Raw genomic sequence first — 21,793 nt, forward strand, 5'->3', positions numbered from 1 at the left:
CTGCCACCTCCAGAGACAGACCCTGCATCTCTGCCACCTCCAGAAACTGACCCTGCATCTCTGCCACCTCCAGAGACTGACCCTGCATCTCTGCCACCTCCAGAGACTGACCCTGCATCTCTGCCACCTCCAGAGACTGACCCTGCATATCTGCCGCCTCCAGAGACTGACCCTGCATCTCTGCCGCCTCCAGAGACTGACCCTGCATCTCTGCCACCTCCAGAGACTGACCCTGCATCTCTGCCACCTCCAGAGACAGACCCTGCACCTCTGCCACCTCCAGAGACTGACCCTGCATCTCTGCCACCTCCAGAGACTGACCCTGCATCTCTGCCACCTCCAGAGACTGACCCTGCATATCTGCCGCCTCCAGAGACTGACCCTGCACCTCTGCCACCTCCAGAGACTGACCCTGCACCTCTGCCACCTCCAGAGACTGACCCTGCATCTCTGCCGCCTCCAGAGACTGACCCTGCATCTCTGCCACCTCCAGAGACTGACCATGCATCTCTGCCACCTCCAGAGACTGACCCTGCATCTCTGCCACCTCCAGAGACTGACCTTGTACTTCTGCCGCCTCCAGAGACTGACCCTGCACCTCTGCCACCTCCAGAGACTGACCTTGCACTTCTGCCGCCTCCAGAGACTGACCCTGCATCTCTGCCACCTCCAGAGACTGACCCTGCATCTCTGCCACCTCCAGAGACTGACCCTGCATCTCTGCCGCCTCCAGAGACTGACCCTGCATCTCTGCCACCTCCAGAGACTGACCCTGCACCTCTGCCACCTCCAGAGACTGACCCTGCACCTCTGCCACCTCCAGAGACTGACCCTGCATCTCTGCCACCTCCAGAGACAGACCCTGCATCTCTGCCACCTCCAGAGACTGACCCTGCATCTCTCTGCCGCCTCCAGAGACTGACCCTGCATCTCTGCCACCTCCAGAGACTGACCTTGCACTTCTGACACCTCCAGAGACTGACCTTGCACCTCTGCCACCTCCAGAGACTGACCTTGCACTTCTGCCGCCTCCAGAGACTGACCCTGCATCTCTGCCGCCTCCAGAGACAGACCCTGCATCTCTGCCGCCTCCAGAGACTGACCCTGCACCTCTGCCGCCTCCAGAGACTGACCCTGCATCTCTGCCGCCTCCAGAGACTGACCCTGCATCTCTGCCGCCTCCAGAGACTGACCCTGCATCTCTGCCGCCTCCAGAGACTGACCCTGCACCTCTGCCACCTCCAGAGACTGACCCTGCATCTCTGCCGCCTCCAGAGACTGACCCTGCACCTCTGCCACCTCCAGAGACTGACCCTGAATCTCTGCCGCCTCCAGAGACTGACCCTGCATCTCTGCCACCTCCAGAGACTGACCCTGCATCTCTGCCGCCTCCAGAGACTGACCCTGCATCTCTGCCGCCTCCAGAGACTGACCCTGCATCTCTGCCGCCTCCAGAGACTGACCCTGCATCTCTGCCGCCTCCAGAGACTGACCCTGCACCTCTGCCACCTCCAGAGACTGACCCTGCATCTCTGCCTGCCTCCAGAGACTGACCCTGCATCTCTGCCACCTCCAGAGACTGACCCTGCATCTCTGCCGCCTCCAGAGACTGACCCTGCACCTCTGCCACCTCCAGAGACTGACCCTGCATCTCTGCCACCTCCAGAGACTGACCCTGCATCTCTCCCGCCTCCAGAGACTGAGCCTGCATCTCTGCCGCCTCCAGAGACTGACCCTGCATCTCTGCCGCCTCCAGAGACTGACCCTGCATCTCTGCCACCTCCAGAGACTGACCCTGCATCTCTGCCACCTCCAGAGACTGACCCTGCATCTCTGCCACCTCCAGAGACTGACCCTGCACCTCTGCCACCTCCAGATACTGACCCTGCATCTCTGCCACCTCCAGAGACTGACCCTGCATCTCTGCCGCCTCCAGAGACTGACCCTGCATCTCTGCCACCTCCAGAGACTGACCCTGCATCTCTGCCACCTCCAGAGACTGACCTTGCATCTCTGCCACCTCCAGAGACTGACCCTGCATCTCTGCCACCTCCAGAGACTGACCCTGCATCTCTGCCACCTCCAGAGACTGACCCTGCATCTCTGCCAGCTCCAGAGACTGACCCTGCATCTCTGCCAGCTCCAGAGACAGACCCTGCACCTCTGCCACCTCCAGAGACAGACCCTGTATCTCTGCCACCTCCAGAGACTGACCCTGCATCTCTGCCAACCTCCAGAGACAGACCCTGCATCTCTGCCACCTCCAGAGACTGACCCTGCCATCTCTGCCACCTCCAGAGACTGACCCTGCATCTCTGCGCCTCCAGAGACTGACCCTGCACCTCTGCCACCTCCAGAGACTGACCCTGCATCTCTGCCGCCTCCAGAGACTGACCCTGCATCTCTGCCGCCTCCAGAGACTGACCCTGCATCTCTGCCGCCTCCAGAGACTGACCCTGCATCTCTGCCACCTCCAGAGACAGACCCTGCATCTCTGCCGCCTCAGAGACTGAGCCTGCATCTCTGCCGCCTCCAGAGACTGACCATGCATCTCTGCCGCCTCCAGAGACTGACCCTGCATCTCTGCCGCCTCCAGAGACTGACCCTGCACCTCTGCCACCTCCAGAGACTGACCCTGCATCTCTGCCACCTCCAGAGACTGACCCTGCATCTCTGCCACCTCCAGAGACTGACCATGCATCTCTGCCCCCTCCAGAGACTGACCCTGCATCTGTGCCGCCTCCAGAGACTGACCCTGCATCTCTGCCACCTCCAGAGACTGACCCTGCATCTGTGCCGCCTCCAGAGACTGACCCTGCATCTGTGCCGCCTCCAGAGACTGACCCTGCATCTCTGCCACCTCCAGAGACAGACCCTGCATCTCTGCCACCTCCAGAGACAGACCCTGCATCTGTGCCACCTCCAGAGACTGACCCTGCATCTGTGCCGCCTCCAGAGACTGACCCTGCATCTCTGCTGCCTCCAGAGACTGACCCTGCATCTCTCCCGCCTCCAGAGACAGACCCTGCATCTCTGCCACCTCCAGAGACTGACCCTGCATCTCTGCCGCCTCCAGACGACTGACCCTGCATCTCTGCTGCCTCCAGAGACTGACCCTGCCATCTCTCCCCGCCTCCAGAGACAGACCCTGCATCTGTGCCACTTCCAGGGACTGATTCTGCATCTCTGCCACCTCCAGGGACTGATTCTGCATCTCTGCCACCTCCAGAGACTGACCCTGCATCTCTGCCACCTCCAGAGACAGACCCTGCATCTCTGCCGCCTCCAGAGACTGACCCTGCATCTCTGCCGCCTCCAGAGACTGACCCTGCATCTGTGCCACCTCCAGAGACAGACCCTGCATCTCTGCCACCTCCAGAGACTGACCCTGCATCTCTGCCACCTCCAGAGACAGACCCTGCATCTGTCCTGTAAGAAAGACTATTGGATCCAAGAAAGAGAAAAAAAAATGTGTTTACATTTTTTTTCTTTTTTAAAAAATTGGCAGTGTATAATGTCACAGCCGGGATAGAGGCTATGCTGGCCATATAGGACAACCACAAAGAAAAGGATGAAGGAATGCCCTGTCGCTAGGGAAAGGGAGAAGTGGTGACCCCTGACAACAACCTGAAGCTCACGTCACTGCCCTCACCAACCCTATACAGATTCCGTACCTGTCATCGAACTGGAATACCTGGGGTCCTGTCTTACCCTGGCCAATGGACCCTAAGTAAGGATGGAGGGTATGCACTTTTCGTCAGCACCGCTATCATTAAAGGAAGACACAAGGGAACAATACAGAGGAAACACAACTGCAGTCACCAGAGCCCTGGTAGACAGCAAAGATAAACACTTATCTGAGCTGCAGAAACCACAGGAGTCTATGGAGCAACAGAAGACGACCTCTCCACAACCCAGTCAGGAACAAACTATAAACTGCATTCAAACCACCCCAGGGTGAGGTTTATAAAGGAAGTTAGAGGCTGGCAACTGAGAGGAAACTGACAGTTTCCCAGGGTCCTAGAGTCCATTGCTATAGAAACAGGGAACTGTCAGATAACACGTGCTGCCAATCTCTCGGATTTTCTAACACTCTTTGCTGCTGGATTGTCAGCCGGCCGTGACACCTCTGTGACAGGCCACAACAAATCCTTGACAGTTTGGGCTCTTAAAAAACAGTTGTAATGATTTATTACCTGTCTCAGGCTTGTGTACAGTCCGATCATCAGATTCAGGAGTAGACACAGGAGAAGGAGGAGCTAAAAGGAACAAAATGAGTCTTATTGCCTTACTTCATTACAAATATTAAGAACAGTCTTGTGGTATCTGCTGTACAGTAGGCTGCCTCTCCATGCTGCACTCTCTTGTGTTATCTGTTGTACAGTAGACTGCCTCTCCATGCTGCACTCTCTTGTGGTATCTGCTGTACAGTAGGCTGCCTCTCCATGCTGCACTCTCTTGTATGATCTGCTGCACAGTAGGCTGCCTTTCCATGCTGCACTCTCTTGTATTATCTGCTGTACAGTAGACTGCCTCTCCATGATGCACTCTCTTGTATTATCTGCTGTACAGTAGACTGCCTCTCCATGCTGCACTCTCTTGTGTTATCTGCTGTACAGTAGACTGCCTCTCCATGATGCACTCTCTTGTATTATCTGCTGTACAGTAGGCTGCCTCTCCATGCTGCACTCTCTTGTGTTATCTGCTGTACAGTAGACTGCCTCTCCATGCTGCACTCTCTTGTGGTATCTGCTGTACAGTAGACTGCCTCTCCATGATGCACTCTCTTGTATTATCTGCTGTACAGTAGGCTGCCTCTCCATGCTGCACTCTCTTGTGTTATCTGCTGTACAGTAGACTGCCTCTCCATGCTGCACTCTCTTGTGGTATCTGCTGTACAGTAGGCTGCCTCTCCATGCTGCACTCTCTTGTATGATCTGCTGCACAGTAGGCTGCCTTTCCATGCTGCACTCTCTTGTATTATCTGCTGTACAGTAGACTGCCTCTCCATGATGCACTCTCTTGTATTATCTGCTGTACAGTAGACTGCCTCTCCATGCTGCACTCTCTTGTGTTATCTGCTGTACAGTAGGCTGCCTCTCCATGCTGCACTCTCTTGTATTATCTGCTGTACAGTAGGCTGCCTCTCCATGCTGCACTCTCTTGTGTTATCTGCTGTACAGTAGACTGCCTCTCCATGCTGCACTCTTGTAGTATCTGCTGTACAGTAGACTGCCTTTCCATGCTGCACAATATACTCCCTCTTTAAGCTGCATATTCTGCTATCTTATCATGCGGGGCATTGGAGGGTGCAGTCGCAGACAATAGAGGAGTTGAGTGTTGGGCAATATGGTCACCTGCTCCGGCCGCCTTCCTCCCACTGCCTGGTCCTCTGAAGCTGGACAGCACCGTGCGGCCATTCAGTGCCTGCGTCGCTCTGAAGTTCATCTGCAGAATGTGCTCCTGGTCACGGTGGATGGTGTCCTCCAATATAGCCAGCTACAAGAGACCAGAGGACATCAGTGGTGGCACTACGGGGGTTATCTGGGCACTGTATGTGGCTATGGGGCACTGTGGATTATCTGGGCACTGTATGGAGCTATGGGGCACTGTGGATTATCTGGGCACTGTGCATTATCTGGGCACTGTGTAGCACTATGGGGCACTGTGGCTTATCTGGGCACTGTATGGCATTATGGGGCACTGTGGATTATCTGGGCACTGTATGGCATTATGGGGCACTGTGGCTTATCTGGGCACTGTATGGCATTATGGGGCACTGTGGATTATCTGGGCACTATGTATCACTATGGAGTACTGTGGATTATCTGGGCACTGTATGGCACTATGGACAATAGGGCACTGTGGATTATCTGGGCACTATGTATCACTATGGAGTACTGTGGATTATCTGGGCACTGTATGGAGCTATGGGGCACTGTGGATTATCTGGGCACTGTATGGAGCTATGGGGCACTGTGGATTATCTGGACACTATGTATCACTATGGAGTACTGTGGATTATCTGGGCACTGTATGGAGCTGTGAGGCAAATCCTGGGATATGAAGAGGAATTATGACTGGGAGTCATAATCGCTCTCATCACTCCCTGGCAGTGCCCCCCCCCCCCCTTCTTGTCCTCAGATGTCCAGCATCTGTGAAGGCCCCAGGGCCATGTCCTGTGATATGGAAATTAGGTGATGTGAGAACAATGGACACAGGATGACTCCCTGCCGTGACCCTGTAGTGGGGGCTGCTAGCTAGTTAGCAAGGCTATGGAAGTAGCCAGACAGAACGACTCCAGTAAAAAATGGTTCATATCTCGCAAGCCATATTCCCGATAAATATGGCAACCATAAAAATGGTGTCTCCGCATGAGGACGATGCTGGCACACCCTTTTTATGGGAGCAGGACATTGGGAAATGCCCCAGGCGTGATATCAGCCAATGGGGAACTGGCAGACAGGTCATGAGTCCCCTCGTTCTGTAGCTAAATTCATAACTGTCACAATGAGAGCGTTGACGTCCGTCTACGACGCTCCCAGGCAAAGTTATGGCCAAAATCCCCTTTTCTGGATAATTCTGATCCATGCAGGGGGAGTGGCAGTGCTTCCCCGTGAGGTCACTAAGGTAGGAGGGGACCTGGTTTTGCCCAGGTTGATAACCCTACTTCGGCCATTTTCCAGGTTTCTTCTGCTCGGGGGCCTGGTTGGGAAAGACCTGTGAGGAAGAATCCTAGAAACCTGGTCTACAGCGCCCCCCTGTGGCCACACGCAACAAGGTAACTGCTGGAACTGTGTATGCCTGTTTGTAACCCATGCTTTGATTGTAACTGTACTCTGACATAACTGTATATTCTGTAGATTCCCTATTGTATATATTGTAGTTTCTAGTGTGCTTTAGGCGATTAAATTATATAATTAATCCTGGGCTGTTCTGTTATCTCGATCTTGAATCCCACGTCTGTGTGTTCGGCTAATAGTTACCGTGAAGCGGTTGGTGGCAGCGAGTTGTGCCAAGGATTATTGTGGGGAGGCCAGTGAGATTCGGGGAGATATTATATATTCCGCCCGCGGAGGTCGGGGGAATATATACCCTACTCTCACCGGGGACCCTTCAATAATCGGCATAAGTAGTATAGCGGCCTCCTTGCTTATTGTCGGGCAATTCCATAATTGGCCTGACTATAAGAGGGGCGCTAGAGAGCGCGTCACGTGCTCTGTCTGTCGGTCGGGAGGTATAAAGGAGGGGTGACCCCCACTTGTTACCCCCCGATTGTGACGTACTGGTAGCCAGCGCGGGGGATTTCTGAGTGACCCCCCCGGTGGTTTGTGACATATTGGTGGCATAGCGGTGGGATCGAGATAATAGTGTGTGTGAGTGTGAGACCCATACTCCCAGACACTAAAGACTGCCTGCAGCAGCTGTGGCTGCTGGGGTCTTCAGACTAGCTCAACACTAGAGTGTCAGAGTGCAGATACTGTAAGGTGTGTGGGTGCATCAGGTGTCAGTTCTGTGTCAGTGACCAAAGTCTGCAACAATGGCTGAGAGCACCAGGAGCAAAGCCAAAGGAATGGCCGATGCTCAGGCCAGAGACGATGAGGAGGTTGTCCACGAGTCCTCCAGGAGCCCGACGCCAGAGAACAGCTCTGCAGAGGACATCGCACAACCTTGCACTGCTGGACAAGATGAGGAGGAGCTCGCCCAAGGTTCCTCAACGAGCCAGATGCCAGCCCTCCGCTCTGCAATGGACAGTGAAGCACCAGGCTCCGCAGCGGGCCGCAGATCACCACGTGCCATTCCACCGAGCCTGGGAGGCTCGGATAGCCTTCTTCAAATGGCTATGGCCCTTCTCCAGGCTGGAGACCGGGATACCTACGAGATACTCATGGCAGAGCGCAGGGCAGAGCGGCAGGCAGAGCGGCAAGCAGCGCGTGAGGCTGAGGCTGCGGAGCGGCAGGCAGCGCGTGAAGAGCGCCAGGCAGAGCGTGACTACCAGCTGCAGCTAGCTCAGCTCCGGCCCTCATCAGCCACACGTGACCTTCAAGACACCAAACTTCCAAAGGTCCGTGTTGAGGACTTCCCAGTGCTGGAGAAGGATGGAGACTTGGACTCTTTCTTGACTGCTTTTGAGCGGACTTGCTTGCAGCACCATCTGAACAAGGACCAGTGGGCCAAATACCTGACCCCCCGTCTAAGGGGTAAGGCCCTGGATATCCTTGGGGACTTGCCTGCTGAGGCAGATCAGGGCTACGACACCATCAAGCGGGCCCTGATCCAACAGTACAACCTCACCCCGGAGTCCTACCGCAAGAAGTTCCGGAGCCTACAGAAGGGACCAAAGGACTCCTGGGCTGACCACAGGCGGGCACTTGCCCGAGCTGCCGACCACTGGACCCAAGGCCTGCAGCTTTCCACCGGACCGGAGATCCTGGACTTGTTCATCACGGAGCAACTCTTGTGGAACTGCCCTGAGGATCTCCGCCAGTTCATCCGAGACCAGAAGCCAAAGGGGTCCACGGCTACAGCTGCCCTGGCCGATGACTACACCAACAATCGGGCTCCTGAAGCCAGGAGAGCAGCCACCAGCAGCACCTGGAGAGGGGGTAAGATGAACTCTGCGACTGCCCCACCTGCCCCTAGACTGCAGGGGGTGTCCCCCTCAACTCCCCTCTCCAGGCCCGTGGCAGAGCCAAGACGGTGCCACCAGTGCAACCTACCTGGACACTTCAAGGCCATGTGCCCTCAGCGTCCCAAGGCCCCGGCTCCGTCCCCGTCCCAAGGGCCGCCCAAGGTGTATTGTGTGGGTGGGGGTGGTGGTAGGTCCCTGGACAGCTTCCAACCTGTCACCGTCGGCCGGTCTGTGACCATAGGACTGCGAGACAGCGCCTCGGAGGTGACTCTGGTGCGGCCTGAGATGGTGTCCCCCCAAGACTTGATCCCTGGAAAAACCCTCGCTGTCTCCGGGATTGGAGGCATTGACCCGGCGCTGCCTGTTGCTGACATTTATGTGGACTGGGGCGCAGGGCGAGGGGTGAGGGAGGTGGGGGTAACTGATCGGATCCCTGCAAACGTGCTACTTGGGACAGATTTGGGGCAGATAACCTCCCAGTTTGGGCCCCAACCAAGGGCTGAACCTTCAGCCAGTACTGACATGCCTCCGGACAATGTTAATGTGTTATCTATGAATGATGTAAGGGAGGAGGGAGTGAACTCTGATATTTCTGCTTGCATAGACACCATAGACACACACTCAGCTGCAGCTGTGACAGGGGAGGGGGTCAGAGAAAGGTGTGACAATGCCTCTACAAGTAACCAGCCTGTGAGCTGGGATCTGCTGCCCTCTGCAGGGATAAGCAGAGAGCAGGGTGCTGCAGGGGGAGGACCAGTGTGTGGGGTGGGGGCTACCACAGCAAATGTGGGGTCCCCAGAGATTTCACAGCGGGGTTCTGTTGCTGCAGGAGGGGAACAGGCAGGTGAGATTGGGGCCAGTCCAGGAGCGGAAGTGCTCCCAGGTAAGATCTCGGTGCATGGTTCCCCCACAACCGGGGTGTCAGGAAGCCAGGTAGGTCTGCCTGAACCGGCGACTTGGTCAGGAACGGAGGGGGAGCAGGCACGACCCACGGTCGCAGCGGCTGTGGCCGCTGTCACCCGCAGTGGGAGTGCTGGAAGCCAAGGGGCCTCCCGGAGGTCCGATAGCTCTTCCCCTTCTGACCAAGTGGCAGCCGAGTCAGGTGGAGGCCAGGACACAGGTCCCGGGGTACTGACTGAAGATGTGACAGTCTCGTCGATTCTGGCCACATCTAGTCAGGAGTTTCAGGCAGCGTTAGAAGCTGACGACAGCCTGAAAGCTCTAAAGGAGCAGGCGGCACAGCCTCCCTCGGACTCGGACCCGGAGCGAGTGGTCTGGGACCAAGGACGGCTGTACCGGGCCACGGTCCAGCAGGGTTCACCGGAGGCGTGGCCCAGGGACCGACAGTTGGTGGTACCCTATCCGTTCCGGACGGAGTTGTTGCGGATCGCACATGAGATTCCGATGGCCGGACACCTAGGGATCGCTAAGACCAAGGCCAGGTTAAACCAGCATTTCTACTGGCCAAAAATGGGGGCCGATGTGGCTGCCTACTGCCGTTCGTGTGAAACCTGTCAGAGAGTGGGGAAGGCGGGGCCACGCCCCAAAGCCCCACTGGTATCTCTGCCAATCATCGATGAGCCTTTCAGGAGGGTGGCTGTGGATCTGGTCGGCCCGCTGGCCATCCCCAGCAGCTCCGGGAAACGCTTCATACTGACGGTAGTGGACTATGCCACCCGGTACCCAGAAGCAGTGGCCTTGTCGTCCATTCGGGCTGACAAGGTGGCCACCGCATTGCTGGAGATTTTCTCCCGAGTGGGTTTTCCCCAGGAAATGCTCACTGACCGGGGGACCCAATTCATGTCCCAGCTGATGGAGGCCCTCTGTAAGCAAGTCCAGGTGCGACATCTGGTGGCCAGCCCGTACCATCCACAGACTAATGGCCTGTGCGAGCGGTTCAATGGCACCTTAAAGCAGATGCTTAAGATGTTGGTCGACTCCCATGGGCGTGACTGGGAGCGGTATCTCCCCCACCTGTTATTTGCTTACCGGGAGGTTCCACAGGCCTCAACAGGATTCTCACCGTTTGAGCTCCTGTACGGGCGACGTGTGCGGGGCCCCCTGGCTCTGGTGAAAGAGGCTTGGGAAGGGGATTTGGCCACCCCTGGAGTGTCGGTTATCGAGTATGTCATGCGCTTCCGGGACAAAATGCAGGCCTTGACGCAACTGGTACACGACAATATGGCTCAAGCCCAGGCCGATCAGAAGCGTTGGTACGACCAGAACGCTTGTGAGAGGACCTACCAAGTGGGTCAAGAGGTGTGGGTACTGGTCCCCGTACCACAGGACAAGCTTCAGGCAGCCTGGGAAGGCCCATACCTCGTGTACCAGCAGCTCAACCCTGTAACGTACCTGGTCACCCTGGACCCTGCCCGTGGAAGGCGGAAGCCCTTCCATGTGAACATGATGAAGGCACATCATGAGCGGGAGGCATGTGCACTCCCTGTGTGCAACCTGCCCGAGGAGGGAGAAGCGGAAACCCTCTTGGATATGCTAGCCCAGGTTAGGGCAGGCGGATCCATTGAGGATGTGGAGGTTGGCCACCAGCTCTTGGAGGACCAACGGTCCCAGCTGTGGGCCACCCTACACCCCTTCCGGGGGTTGTTTACCAACCAGCCCGGAAGGACTGACTTGGCTGTCCATCACGTGGACACTGGGGATCATCCCCCGATCCGGCGTTCAGCATATCGGGTCTCCCTGGAGGTGCAGCAACACATGCGCCAGGAGATTGACGAGATGCTGAAGCTGGGGGTGATCCAGGCATCCAACAGCGCTTGGGCCTCGCCTGTAGTCCTCGTCCCTAAGAAGGACCGAACCACTCGGTTCTGCGTGGACTACAGGGGGCTCAATGCTGTCACGGTCGCCGATGCGTACCCAATGCCACGCATCGATGACCTGCTCGATCAGTTGGCCGGGGCTCAGTACCTGACCATCATGGACCTGAGCCGGGGATATTGGCAGATCCCCCTGACTCGCAAGGCCAGGGAACGCTCTGCCTTTATTACCCCATTTGGACTGTACGAGTCCACGGTGATGCCATTCGGGATGAGGAATGCCCCTGCCACTTTCCAGCGGATGGTCAACACCCTGCTCAAGGGACTTGAAGGGTACGCGGCCGCGTACCTGGATGACATTGCCGTCTTCAGTCCCACCTGGGAGGACCACCTAGAGCATCTAGCACAGGTGCTCAGGCGGATCCACCGGGCAGGTTTGACCATCAAGCCGGGAAAGTGTCAGCTGGCCATGAGCGAGGTCCAGTACCTCGGTCACCGGGTAGGCGGGAGAACACTGAAGCCCGAGCCTGAGAAAGTGGAAGCCATCGCATCCTGGCCCACCCCCAGGACCAAGAAGCAGGTGATGTCCTTCTTGGGGACCGCTGGGTACTATAGGAGGTTTGTTCCATGCTATAGTAGCCTGGCAAAGCCCTTGACGGACCTCACCAAGAAGAAGCTGCCCTCTGCAGTCGATTGGACAGTGGACTGCGAGACAGCCTTCCGGGCCCTAAAGGACGCCCTGTCCAGCCCGCCCGTGCTACAGGCAGCCGACTTCACGCGGCCGTTTGTAGTACAGACCGACGCCAGTGACTTCGGCCTCGGTGCGGTGCTCAGCCAGGTGGACTCTGCGAGCCAAGAGCACCCAGTCTTGTACCTGAGCAGGAAGCTGTTACCAAGGGAAGTTGCCTATTCCACGATGGAGAAGGAGTGCCTGGCCATAGTGTGGGCCCTGCAGCGTCTGCAACCCTATCTATACGGGCGCCACTTCATCGTGGAGACGGACCACAATCCCCTCAGCTGGTTGCACACCGTCTTTGGGACGAATGGGCGATTGTTGCGATGGAGCCTTGCGCTCCAGCAATACAACTTCACCATTCGCCACAAAAGGGGCCGTGACCACGGTAACGCAGACGGGCTGTCCCGACAAGGAGAAGTCGCGGACGGGCGCACGGGGGAACACCGGAGTGTGCTGCCCCCTAGCGCCCTCAAAAGGGGGGAGGTGTGAGGCAAATCCTGGGATATGAAGAGGAATTATGACTGGGAGTCATAATCGCTCTCATCACTCCCTGGCAGTGCCCCCCCCCCCCCTTCTTGTCCTCAGATGTCCAGCATCTGTGAAGGCCCCAGGGCCATGTCCTGTGATATGGAAATTAGGTGATGTGAGAACAATGGACACAGGATGACTCCCTGCCGTGACCCTGTAGTGGGGGCTGCTAGCTAGTTAGCAAGGCTATGGAAGTAGCCAGACAGAACGACTCCAGTAAAAAATGGTTCATATCTCGCAAGCCATATTCCCGATAAATATGGCAACCATAAAAATGGTGTCTCCGCATGAGGACGATGCTGGCACACCCTTTTTATGGGAGCAGGACATTGGGAAATGCCCCAGGCGTGATATCAGCCAATGGGGAACTGGCAGACAGGTCATGAGTCCCCTCGTTCTGTAGCTAAATTCATAACTGTCACAATGAGAGCGTTGACGTCCGTCTACGACGCTCCCAGGCAAAGTTATGGCCAAAATCCCCTTTTCTGGATAATTCTGATCCATGCAGGGGGAGTGGCAGTGCTTCCCCGTGAGGTCACTAAGGTAGGAGGGGACCTGGTTTTGCCCAGGTTGATAACCCTACTTCGGCCATTTTCCAGGTTTCTTCTGCTCGGGGGCCTGGTTGGGAAAGACCTGTGAGGGAGTTCCTGGAAACCTGGTCTACAGCGCCCCCCTGTGGCCAGACGCAACAAGGTAACTGCTGGAACTGTGTATGCCTGTTTGTAACCCATGCTTTGATTGTAACTGTACTCTGACATAACTGTATATTCTGTAGATTCCCTATTGTATATATTGTAGTTTCTAGTGTGCTTTAGGCGATTAAATTATATAATTAATCTTGGGCTGTTCTGTTATCTCGATCTTGAATCCCACGTCTGTGTGTTCGGCTAATAGTTACCGTGAAGCGGTTGGTGGCAGCGAGTTGTGCCAAGGATTATTGTGGGGAGGCCAGTGAGATTCGGGGAGATTTTATATATTCCGCCCGCGGAGGTCGGGGGAATATATACCCTACTCTCACCGGGGACCCTTCAATAATCGGCATAAGTAGTATAGCGGCCTCCTTGCTTATTGTCGGGCAATTCCATAATTGGCCTGACTATAAGAGGGGCGCTAGAGAGCGCGTCACGTGCTCTGTCTGTCGGTCGGGAGGTATAAAGGAGGGGTGACCCCCACTTGTTACCCCCCGATTGTGACGTACTGGTAGCCAGCGCGGGGGATTTCTGAGTGACCCCCCCGGTGGTTTGTGACAGGAGCTATGGGGCACTGTGGATTATCTGGGCACTGTATGGACTATAGGGCACTGTGGATTATCTGGGCACTATGTATCACTATGGAGTACTGTGGATTATCTGGGCACTGTATGGAGCTATGGGGCACTGTGGATTATCTGGGCACTGTATGGCATTATGGGGCACTGTGGATTATCTGGGCACTATGTATCACTATGGAGTACTGTGGATTATCTGGGCACTGTATGTCACTATGGACTATAGGGCACTGTGGATTATCTGGGCACTATGTATCACTATGGAGTACTGTGGATTATCTGGGCACTGTATGGAGCTATGGGGCACTGTGGATTATCTGGGCACTGTATAGAGCTATGGGGCACTGTGGATTATCTAGACACTATGTATCACTATGGAGTACTGTGGATTATCTGGGCACTGTATGGAGCTATGGGGCACTGTGGATTATCTGGGCACTGTATGGAGCTATGGGGCACTGTGGATTATCTGGGCACTGTATGGCATTATGGGGCACTGTGGATTATCTGGGCACTGTATGGCATTATGGGGCACTGTGGATTATCTGGGCACTATGTATCACTATGGAGTACTGTGGATTATCTGGGCACTGTATGGAGCTATGGGGCACTGTGGATTATCTGGGCACTATCACATCCCATTTATACCGTGCGGGGTCCAGGAAATTATTTCCCAATACATTTTAAATTTACTAAAAACAATTTAATTCAATAATTATATGTGGTGTGGTATATCTAGGTGTAGTCCTGTATATACTGCTGGACCTGGGAAGACGCCCTCAGGTGTAGTCCTGTATATACTGCTGGACCTGGGAAGAGGCCCTCAGGTGTAGTCCTGTGTATACGGCTGGACCTGGGAGGAGGCCCTCAGGTGTAGTCCTGTGTATACGGCTGGACCTGGGAAGAGACCCTCAGGTGTAGTCCTGTATATACTGCTGGACCTGGGAAGAGGCCCTCAGGTGTAGTCCTGTGTATACGGCTGGACCTGGGAAGAGGCCCCCAGGTGTAGTCCTGTATATACTGCTGGACCTGGGAAGAGGCCCTTAGGTGTAGTCCTGTGTATACTGCTGGACCTGGGAAGAGGCCCTCAGGTGTAGTCCTGTATATACTGCTGGACCTGGGAAGAGGCCCTCAGGTGTAGTCCTGTATATACTGCTGGACCTGGGAAGACGCCCTCAGGTGTAGTCCTGTATATACTGCTGGACCTGGGAAGAGGCCCTTAGGTGTAGTCCTGTGTATACTGCTGGACCTGGGAAGAGGCCCTCAGGTGTAGTCCTGTATATACTGCTGGACCTGGGAAGAGGCCCTTAGGTGTAGTCCTGTATATACTGCTGGACCTGGGAAGAGGCCCTTAGGTGTAGTCCTGTGTATACTGCTGGACCTGGGAAGACGCCCTCAGGTGTAGTCCTGTATATACTGCTGGACCTGGGAAGAGGCCCTCAGGTGTAGTCCTGTGTATACTGCTGGACCTGGGAAGAGGCCCTTAGGTGTAGTCCTGTATATACTGCTGGACCTGGGAAGAGGCCCTTAGGTGTAGTCCTGTGTATACTGCTGGACCTGGGAAGACGCCCTCAGGTGTAGTCCTGTATATACTGCTGGACCTGGGAAGAGGCCCTCAGGTGAAGTCCTGTGTATACTGCTGGACCTGGGAAGAGGCCCTCAGGTGTAGTCCTGTATATACTGCTGGACCTGGGAAGAGGCCCTCAGGTGTAGTCCTGTGTATACTGCTGGACCTGGGAAGAGGCCCTCAGGTGTAGTCCTGTATATACTGCTGGACCTGGGAAGAGGCCCTCAGGTGTAGTCCTGTATATACTGCTGGACCTGGGAAGAGGCCCTCAGGTGTAGTCCTGTATATACTGCTGGACCTGGGAAGACGCCCTCAGGTGTAGTCCTGTGTATACTGCTGGACCTGGGAAGAGGCCCTCAGGTGTAGTCCTGTATATACTGCTGGACCTGGGAAGAGGCCCTCAGGTGTAGTCCTGTATATACTGCTGGACCTGGGAAGAGGCCCTCAGGTGTAGTCCTGTATATACTGCTGGACCTGGGAAGAGGCCCTCAGGTGTAGTCCTGTATATACTGCTGGACCTGGGAAGAGGCCCTTAGGTGTAGTCCTGTATATACTGCTGGACCTGGGAAGACGCCCTCAGGTGTAGTCCTGTATATACTGCTGGACCTGGGAAGAGGCCCTCAGGTGTAGTCCTGTATATACTGCTGGACCTGGGAAGACGCCCTCAGGTGTAGTCCTGTGTATACTGCTGGACCTGGGAAGAGGCCCTCAGGTGTAGTCCTGTATATACTGCTGGACCTGGGAAGACGCCCTCAGGTGTAGTCCTGTGTATACTGCTGGACCTGGGAAGAGGCCCTCAGGTGTAGTCCTGTATATACTGCTGGACCTGGGAAGAGGCCCTCAGGTGTAGTCCTGTATATACTGCTGGACCTGGGAAGAGGCCCTCAGGTGTGGTCCTGTATATACTGCTGGACCTGGGAAGAGGCCCTCAGGTTAGTCCTGTATATACTGCTGGACCTGGGAAGACGCCCTCAGGTGTAGTCCTGTATATACTGCTGGACCTGGGAAGAGGCCCTCAGGTGTAGTCCTGTATATACTGCTGGACCTGGGAAGAGGCCCTCAGGTGTAGTCCTGTATATACTGCTGGACCTGGGAAGAGGCCCTCAGGTGTAGTCCTGTATATACTGCTGGACCTGGGAAGAGGCCCTCAGGTGTAGTCCTGTGTATACTGCTGGACCTGGGAAGAGGCCCTCAGGTGTAGTCCTGTGTATACTGCTGGACCTGGGAAGAGGCCCTCAGGTGTAGTCCTGTATATACTGCTGGACCTGGGAAGAGGCCCTTAGGTGTAGTCCTGTATATACTGCTGGACCTGGGAAGACGCCCTCAGGTGTAGTCCTGTGTATACTGCTGGACCTGGGAAGAGGCCCTCAGGTGTAGTCCTGTGTATACTGCTGGACCTGGGAAGAGGCCCTCAGGTGTAGTCCTGTATATACTGCTGGACCTGGGAAGAGGCCCTCAGGTGTAGTCCTGTATATACTGCTGGACCTGGGAAGAGGCCCTCAGGTGTAGTCCTGTGTATACTGCTGGACCTGGGAAGAGGCCCTCAGGTGTAGTCCTGTGTATACTGCTGGACCTGGGAAGAGGCCCTCAGGTGTAGTCCTGTATATACTGCTGGACCTGGGAAGAGGCCCTCAGGTGTAGTCCTGTATATACTGCTGGACCTGGGAAGAGGCCCTCAGGTGTAGTCCTGTATATACTGCTGGACCTGGGAAGACGCCCTCAGGTGTAGTCCTGTGTATACTGCTGGACCTGGGAAGAGGCCCTCAGGTGTAGTCCTGTGTATACGGCTGGACCTGGGAAGAGGCCCTCAGGTGTAGTCCTGTGTATACGGCTGGACCTGGGAAGAGACCCTCAGGTGTAGTCCTGTATATACTGCTGGACCTGGGAAGAGGCCCTCAGGTGTAGTCCTGTGTATACGGCTGGACCTGGGAAGAGGCCCCCAGGTGTAGTCCTGTATATACTGCTGGACCTGGGAAGAGGCCCTCAGGTGTAGTCCTGTGTATACGGCTGGACCTGGGAAGAGGCCCCCAGGTGTAGTCCTGTATATACTGCTGGACCTGGGAAGAGGCCCTCAGGTGTAGTCCTGTATATACTGCTGGACCTGGGAAGAGGCCCTCAGGTGTAGTCCTGTGTATACTGCTGGACCTGGGAAGAGGCCCCCAGGTGTAGTCCTGTATATACTGCTGGACCTGGGAAGACGCCCTCAGGTGTAGTCCTGTATATACTGCTGGACCTGGGAAGAGGCCCTCAGGTGTAGTCCTGTGTATACTGCTGGACCTGGGAAGAGGCCCTCAGGTGTAGTCCTGTATATACTGCTGGACCTGGGAAGAGGCCCTCAGGTGTAGTCCTGTGTATACTGCTGGACCTGGGAAGAGGCCCTCAGGTGTAGTCCTGTATATACTGCTGGACCTGGGAAGAGGCCCTCAGGTGTAGTCCTGTATATACTGCTGGACCTGGGAAGAGGCCCTCAGGTGTAGTCCTGTATATACTGCTGGACCTGGGAAGACGCCCTCAGGTGTAGTCCTGTATATACTGCTGGACCTGGGAAGAGGCCCTCAGGTGTAGTCCTGTATATACTGCTGGACCTGGGAAGACGCCCTCAGGTGTAGTCCTGTATATACTGCTGGACCTGGGAAGAGGCCCTCAGGTGTAGTCCTGTGTATACTGCTGGACCTGGGAAGAGGCCCTCAGGTGTAGTCCTGTGTATACTGCTGGACCTGGGAAGAGGCCCTCAGGTGTAGTCCTGTATATACTGCTGGACCTGGGAAGACGCCCTCAGGTGTAGTCCTGTGTATACTGCTGGACCTGGGAAGAGGCCCTCAGGTGTAGTCCTGTGTATACTGCTGGACCTGGGAAGAGGCCCTCAGGTGTAGTCCTGTGTATACTGCTGGACCTGGGAAGACGCCCTCAGGTGTAGTCCTGTATATACTGCTGGACCTGGGAAGAGGCCCTCAGGTGTAGTCCTGTGTATACTGCTGGACCTGGGAAGAGGCCCCCAGGTGTAGTCCTGTATATACTGCTGGACCTGGGAAGAGGCCCTCAGGTGTAGTCCTGTATATACTGCTGGACCTGGGAAGAGGCCCTCAGGTGTAGTCCTGTATATACTGCTGGACCTGGGAAGAGGCCCTCAGGTGTAGTCCTGTGTATACTGCTGGACCTGGGAAGAGGCCCTCAGGTGTAGTCCTGTATATACTGCTGGACCTGGGAAGAGGCCCTCAGGTGTAGTCCTGTGTATACTGCTGGACCTGGGAAGAGGCCCTCAGGTGTAGTCCTGTGTATACGGCTGGACCTGGGAAGAGGCCCTCAGGTGTAGTCCTGTGTATACTGCTGGACCTGGGAAGAGGCCCTCAGGTGTTGTCCTGTGTATACTGCTGGACCTGGGAAGAGGCCCTCAGGTGTAGTCCTGTATATACTGCTGGACCTGGGAAGAGGCCCTCAGGTGTAGTCCTGTGTATACTGCTGGACCTGGGAAGACGCCCTCAGGTGTAGTCCTGTATATACTGCTGGACCTGGGAAGAGGCCCTCAGGTGTAGTCCTGTGTATACTGCTGGACCTGGGAAGAGGCCCTCAGGTGTAGTCCTGTATATACTGCTGGACCTGGGAAGAGGCCCTCAGGTGTAGTCCTGTATATACTGCTGGACCTGGGAAGAGGCCCTCAGGTGTAGTCCTGTGTATACTGCTGGACCTGGGAAGAGGCCCTCAGGTGTAGTCCTGTATATACTGCTGGACCTGGGAAGAGGCCCTCAGGTGTAGTCCTGTGTATACTGCTGGACCTGGGAAGAGGCCCTCAGGTGTAGTCCTGTGTATACTGCTGGACCTGGGAAGAGGCCCTCAGGTGTAGTCCTGTGTATACTGCTGGACCTGGGAAGAGGCCCTCAGGTGTTGTCCTGTGTATACTGCTGGACCTGGGAAGAGGCCCTCAGGTGTAGTCCTGTATATACTGCTGGACCTGGGAAGAGGCCCTCAGGTGTAGTCCTGTATATACTGCTGGACCTGGGAAGACGCCCTCAGGTGTAGTCCTGTATATACTGCTGGACCTGGGAAGAGGCCCCCAGGTGTAGTCCTGTATATACTGCTGGACCTGGGAAGACGCCCTCAGGTGTAGTCCTGTATATACTGCTGGACCTGGGAAGAGGCCCCCAGGTGTAGTCCTGTATATACTGCTGGACCTGGGAAGAGGCCCTCAGGTGTAGTCCTGTATATACTGCTGGACCTGGGAAGAGGCCCTCAGGTGTAGTCCTGTATATACTGCTGGACCTGGGAAGACGCCCTCAGGTGTAGTCCTGTATATACTGCTGGACCTGGGAAGAGGCCCTCAGGTGTAGTCCTGTGTATACTGCTGGACCTGGGAAGAGGCCCTCAGGTGTAGTCCTGTGTATACTGCTGGACCTGGGAAGAGGCCCTCAGGTGTAGTCCTGTGTATACTGCTGGACCTGGGAAGAGGCCCTCAGGTGTTGTCCTGTGTATACTGCTGGACCTGGGAAGAGGCCCTCAGGTGTAGTCCTGTATATACTGCTGGACCTGGGAAGAGGCCCTCAGGTGTAGTCCTGTATATACTGCTGGACCTGGGAAGAGGCCCTCAGGTGTAGTCCTGTATATACTGCTGGACCTGGGAAGACGCCCTCAGGTGTAGTCCTGTATATACTGCTGGACCTGGGAAGAGGCCCCCAGGTGTAGTCCTGTATATACTGCTGGACCTGGGAAGACGCCCTCAGGTGTAGTCCTGTATATACTGCTGGACCTGGGAAGAGGCCCCCAGGTGTAGTCCTGTATATACTGCTGGACCTGGGAAGAGGCCCTCAGGTGTAGTCCTGTATATACTGCTGGACCTGGGAAGAGGCCCTCAGGTGTAGTCCTGTATATACTGCTGGACCTGGGAAGAGGCCCTCAGGTGTAGTCCTGTATATACTGCTGGACCTGGGAAGACGCCCTCAGGTGTAGTCCTGTATATACTGCTGGACCTGGGAAGAGGCCCTCAGGTGTAGTCCTGTGTATACTGCTGGACCTGGGAAGACGCCCTCAGGTGTAGTCCTGTATATACTGCTGGACCTGGGAAGACGCCCTCAGGTGTAGTCCTGTATATACTGCTGGACCTAGGAAGACGCCCTCAGGTGTAGTCCTGTATATACTGCTGGACCTGGGAAGAGGCCCTCAGGTGTAGTCCTGTGTATACTGCTGGACCTGGGAAGAGGCCCTCAGGTGTAGTCCTGTATATACTGCTGGACCTGGGAAGAGGCCCTCAGGTGTAGTCCTGTATATACTGCTGGACCTGGGAAGAGGCCCTCAGGTGTAGTCCTGTATATACTGCTGGACCTGGGAAGAGGCCCTCAGGTGTAGTCCTGTATATACTGCTGGACCTGGGAAGAGGCCCTCAGGTGTAGTCCTGTATATACTGCTGGACCTGGGAAGAGGCCCTCAGGTGTAGTCCTGTATATGCTGCTGGACCTGGGAAGAGGCCCCCAGGTGTAGTCCTGTATATGCTGCTGGACCTGGGAAGAGGCCCTCAGGTGTAGTCCTGTATATACTGCTGGACCTGGGAAGAGGCCCTCAGGTGTAGTCCTGTGTATACTGCTGGACCTGGGAAGAGGCCCTCAGGTGTAGTCCTGTATATACTGCTGGACCTGGGAAGAGGCCCTCAGGTGTAGTCCTGTGTATACTGCTGGACCTGGGAAGAGGCCCTCAGGTGTAGTCCTGTGTATACTGCTGGACCTGGGAAGACGCCCTCAGGTGTAGTCCTGTGTATACTGCTGGACCTGGGAAGACGCCCTCAGGTGTAGTCCTGTGTATACTGCTGGACCTGGGAAGAGGCCCTCAGGTGTAGTCCTGTGTATACTGCTGGACCTGGGAAGACGCCCTCAGGTGTAGTCCTGTGTATACTGCTGGACCTGGGAAGAGGCCCTCAGGTGTAGTCCTGTGTATACTGCTGGACCTGGGAAGACGCCCTCAGGTGTAGTCCTGTGTATACTGCTGGACCTGGGAAGAGGCCCTCAGGTGTAGTCCTGTATATACTGCTGGACCTGGGAAGACGCCCTCAGGTGTAGTCCTGTATATACTGCTGGACCTGGGAAGAGGCCCTCAGGTGTAGTCCTGTGTATACTGCTGGACCTGGGAAGACGCCCTCAGGTGTAGTCCTGTGTATACTGCTGGACCTGGGAAGACGCCCTCAGGTGTAGTCCTGTATATACTGCTGGAGTCTCTTGTCGTCTCTTGTCGTCTCTTGTCTCCTCTTGTCTCCTCTTGTCTCCTCTTGTCTCCTCTTGTCTCCTCTTGTCGTCTCTTGTCTCCTCTT

At 55.6% G+C, this 21,793-nt stretch overlaps 1 protein-coding gene across 1 annotated transcript in view; it reads right to left on the reverse strand.

The window, feature by feature from the left end:
• Nucleotides 1-21,793, reverse strand: part of LOC142261665 (carbonic anhydrase 9-like) — a 96,367-nt gene that overhangs the window by 36,726 nt on the left and 37,848 nt on the right. The window contains exons 3-4 of the mRNA XM_075332134.1: nt 5,358-5,499; nt 4,197-4,259 (exon numbers count right to left, since the gene is read on the reverse strand). Coding sequence (XP_075188249.1) covers nt 4,197-4,259; nt 5,358-5,499 — 205 coding nt within the window. The remainder of the gene's footprint in view (nt 1-4,196; nt 4,260-5,357; nt 5,500-21,793) is intronic.

The sequence above is a fragment of the Anomaloglossus baeobatrachus genome, unplaced genomic scaffold (genome assembly GCF_048569485.1).
Source record: "Anomaloglossus baeobatrachus isolate aAnoBae1 unplaced genomic scaffold, aAnoBae1.hap1 Scaffold_2366, whole genome shotgun sequence".
In the NCBI taxonomy this organism is placed as follows: Eukaryota; Metazoa; Chordata; class Amphibia; order Anura; family Aromobatidae; genus Anomaloglossus; species Anomaloglossus baeobatrachus.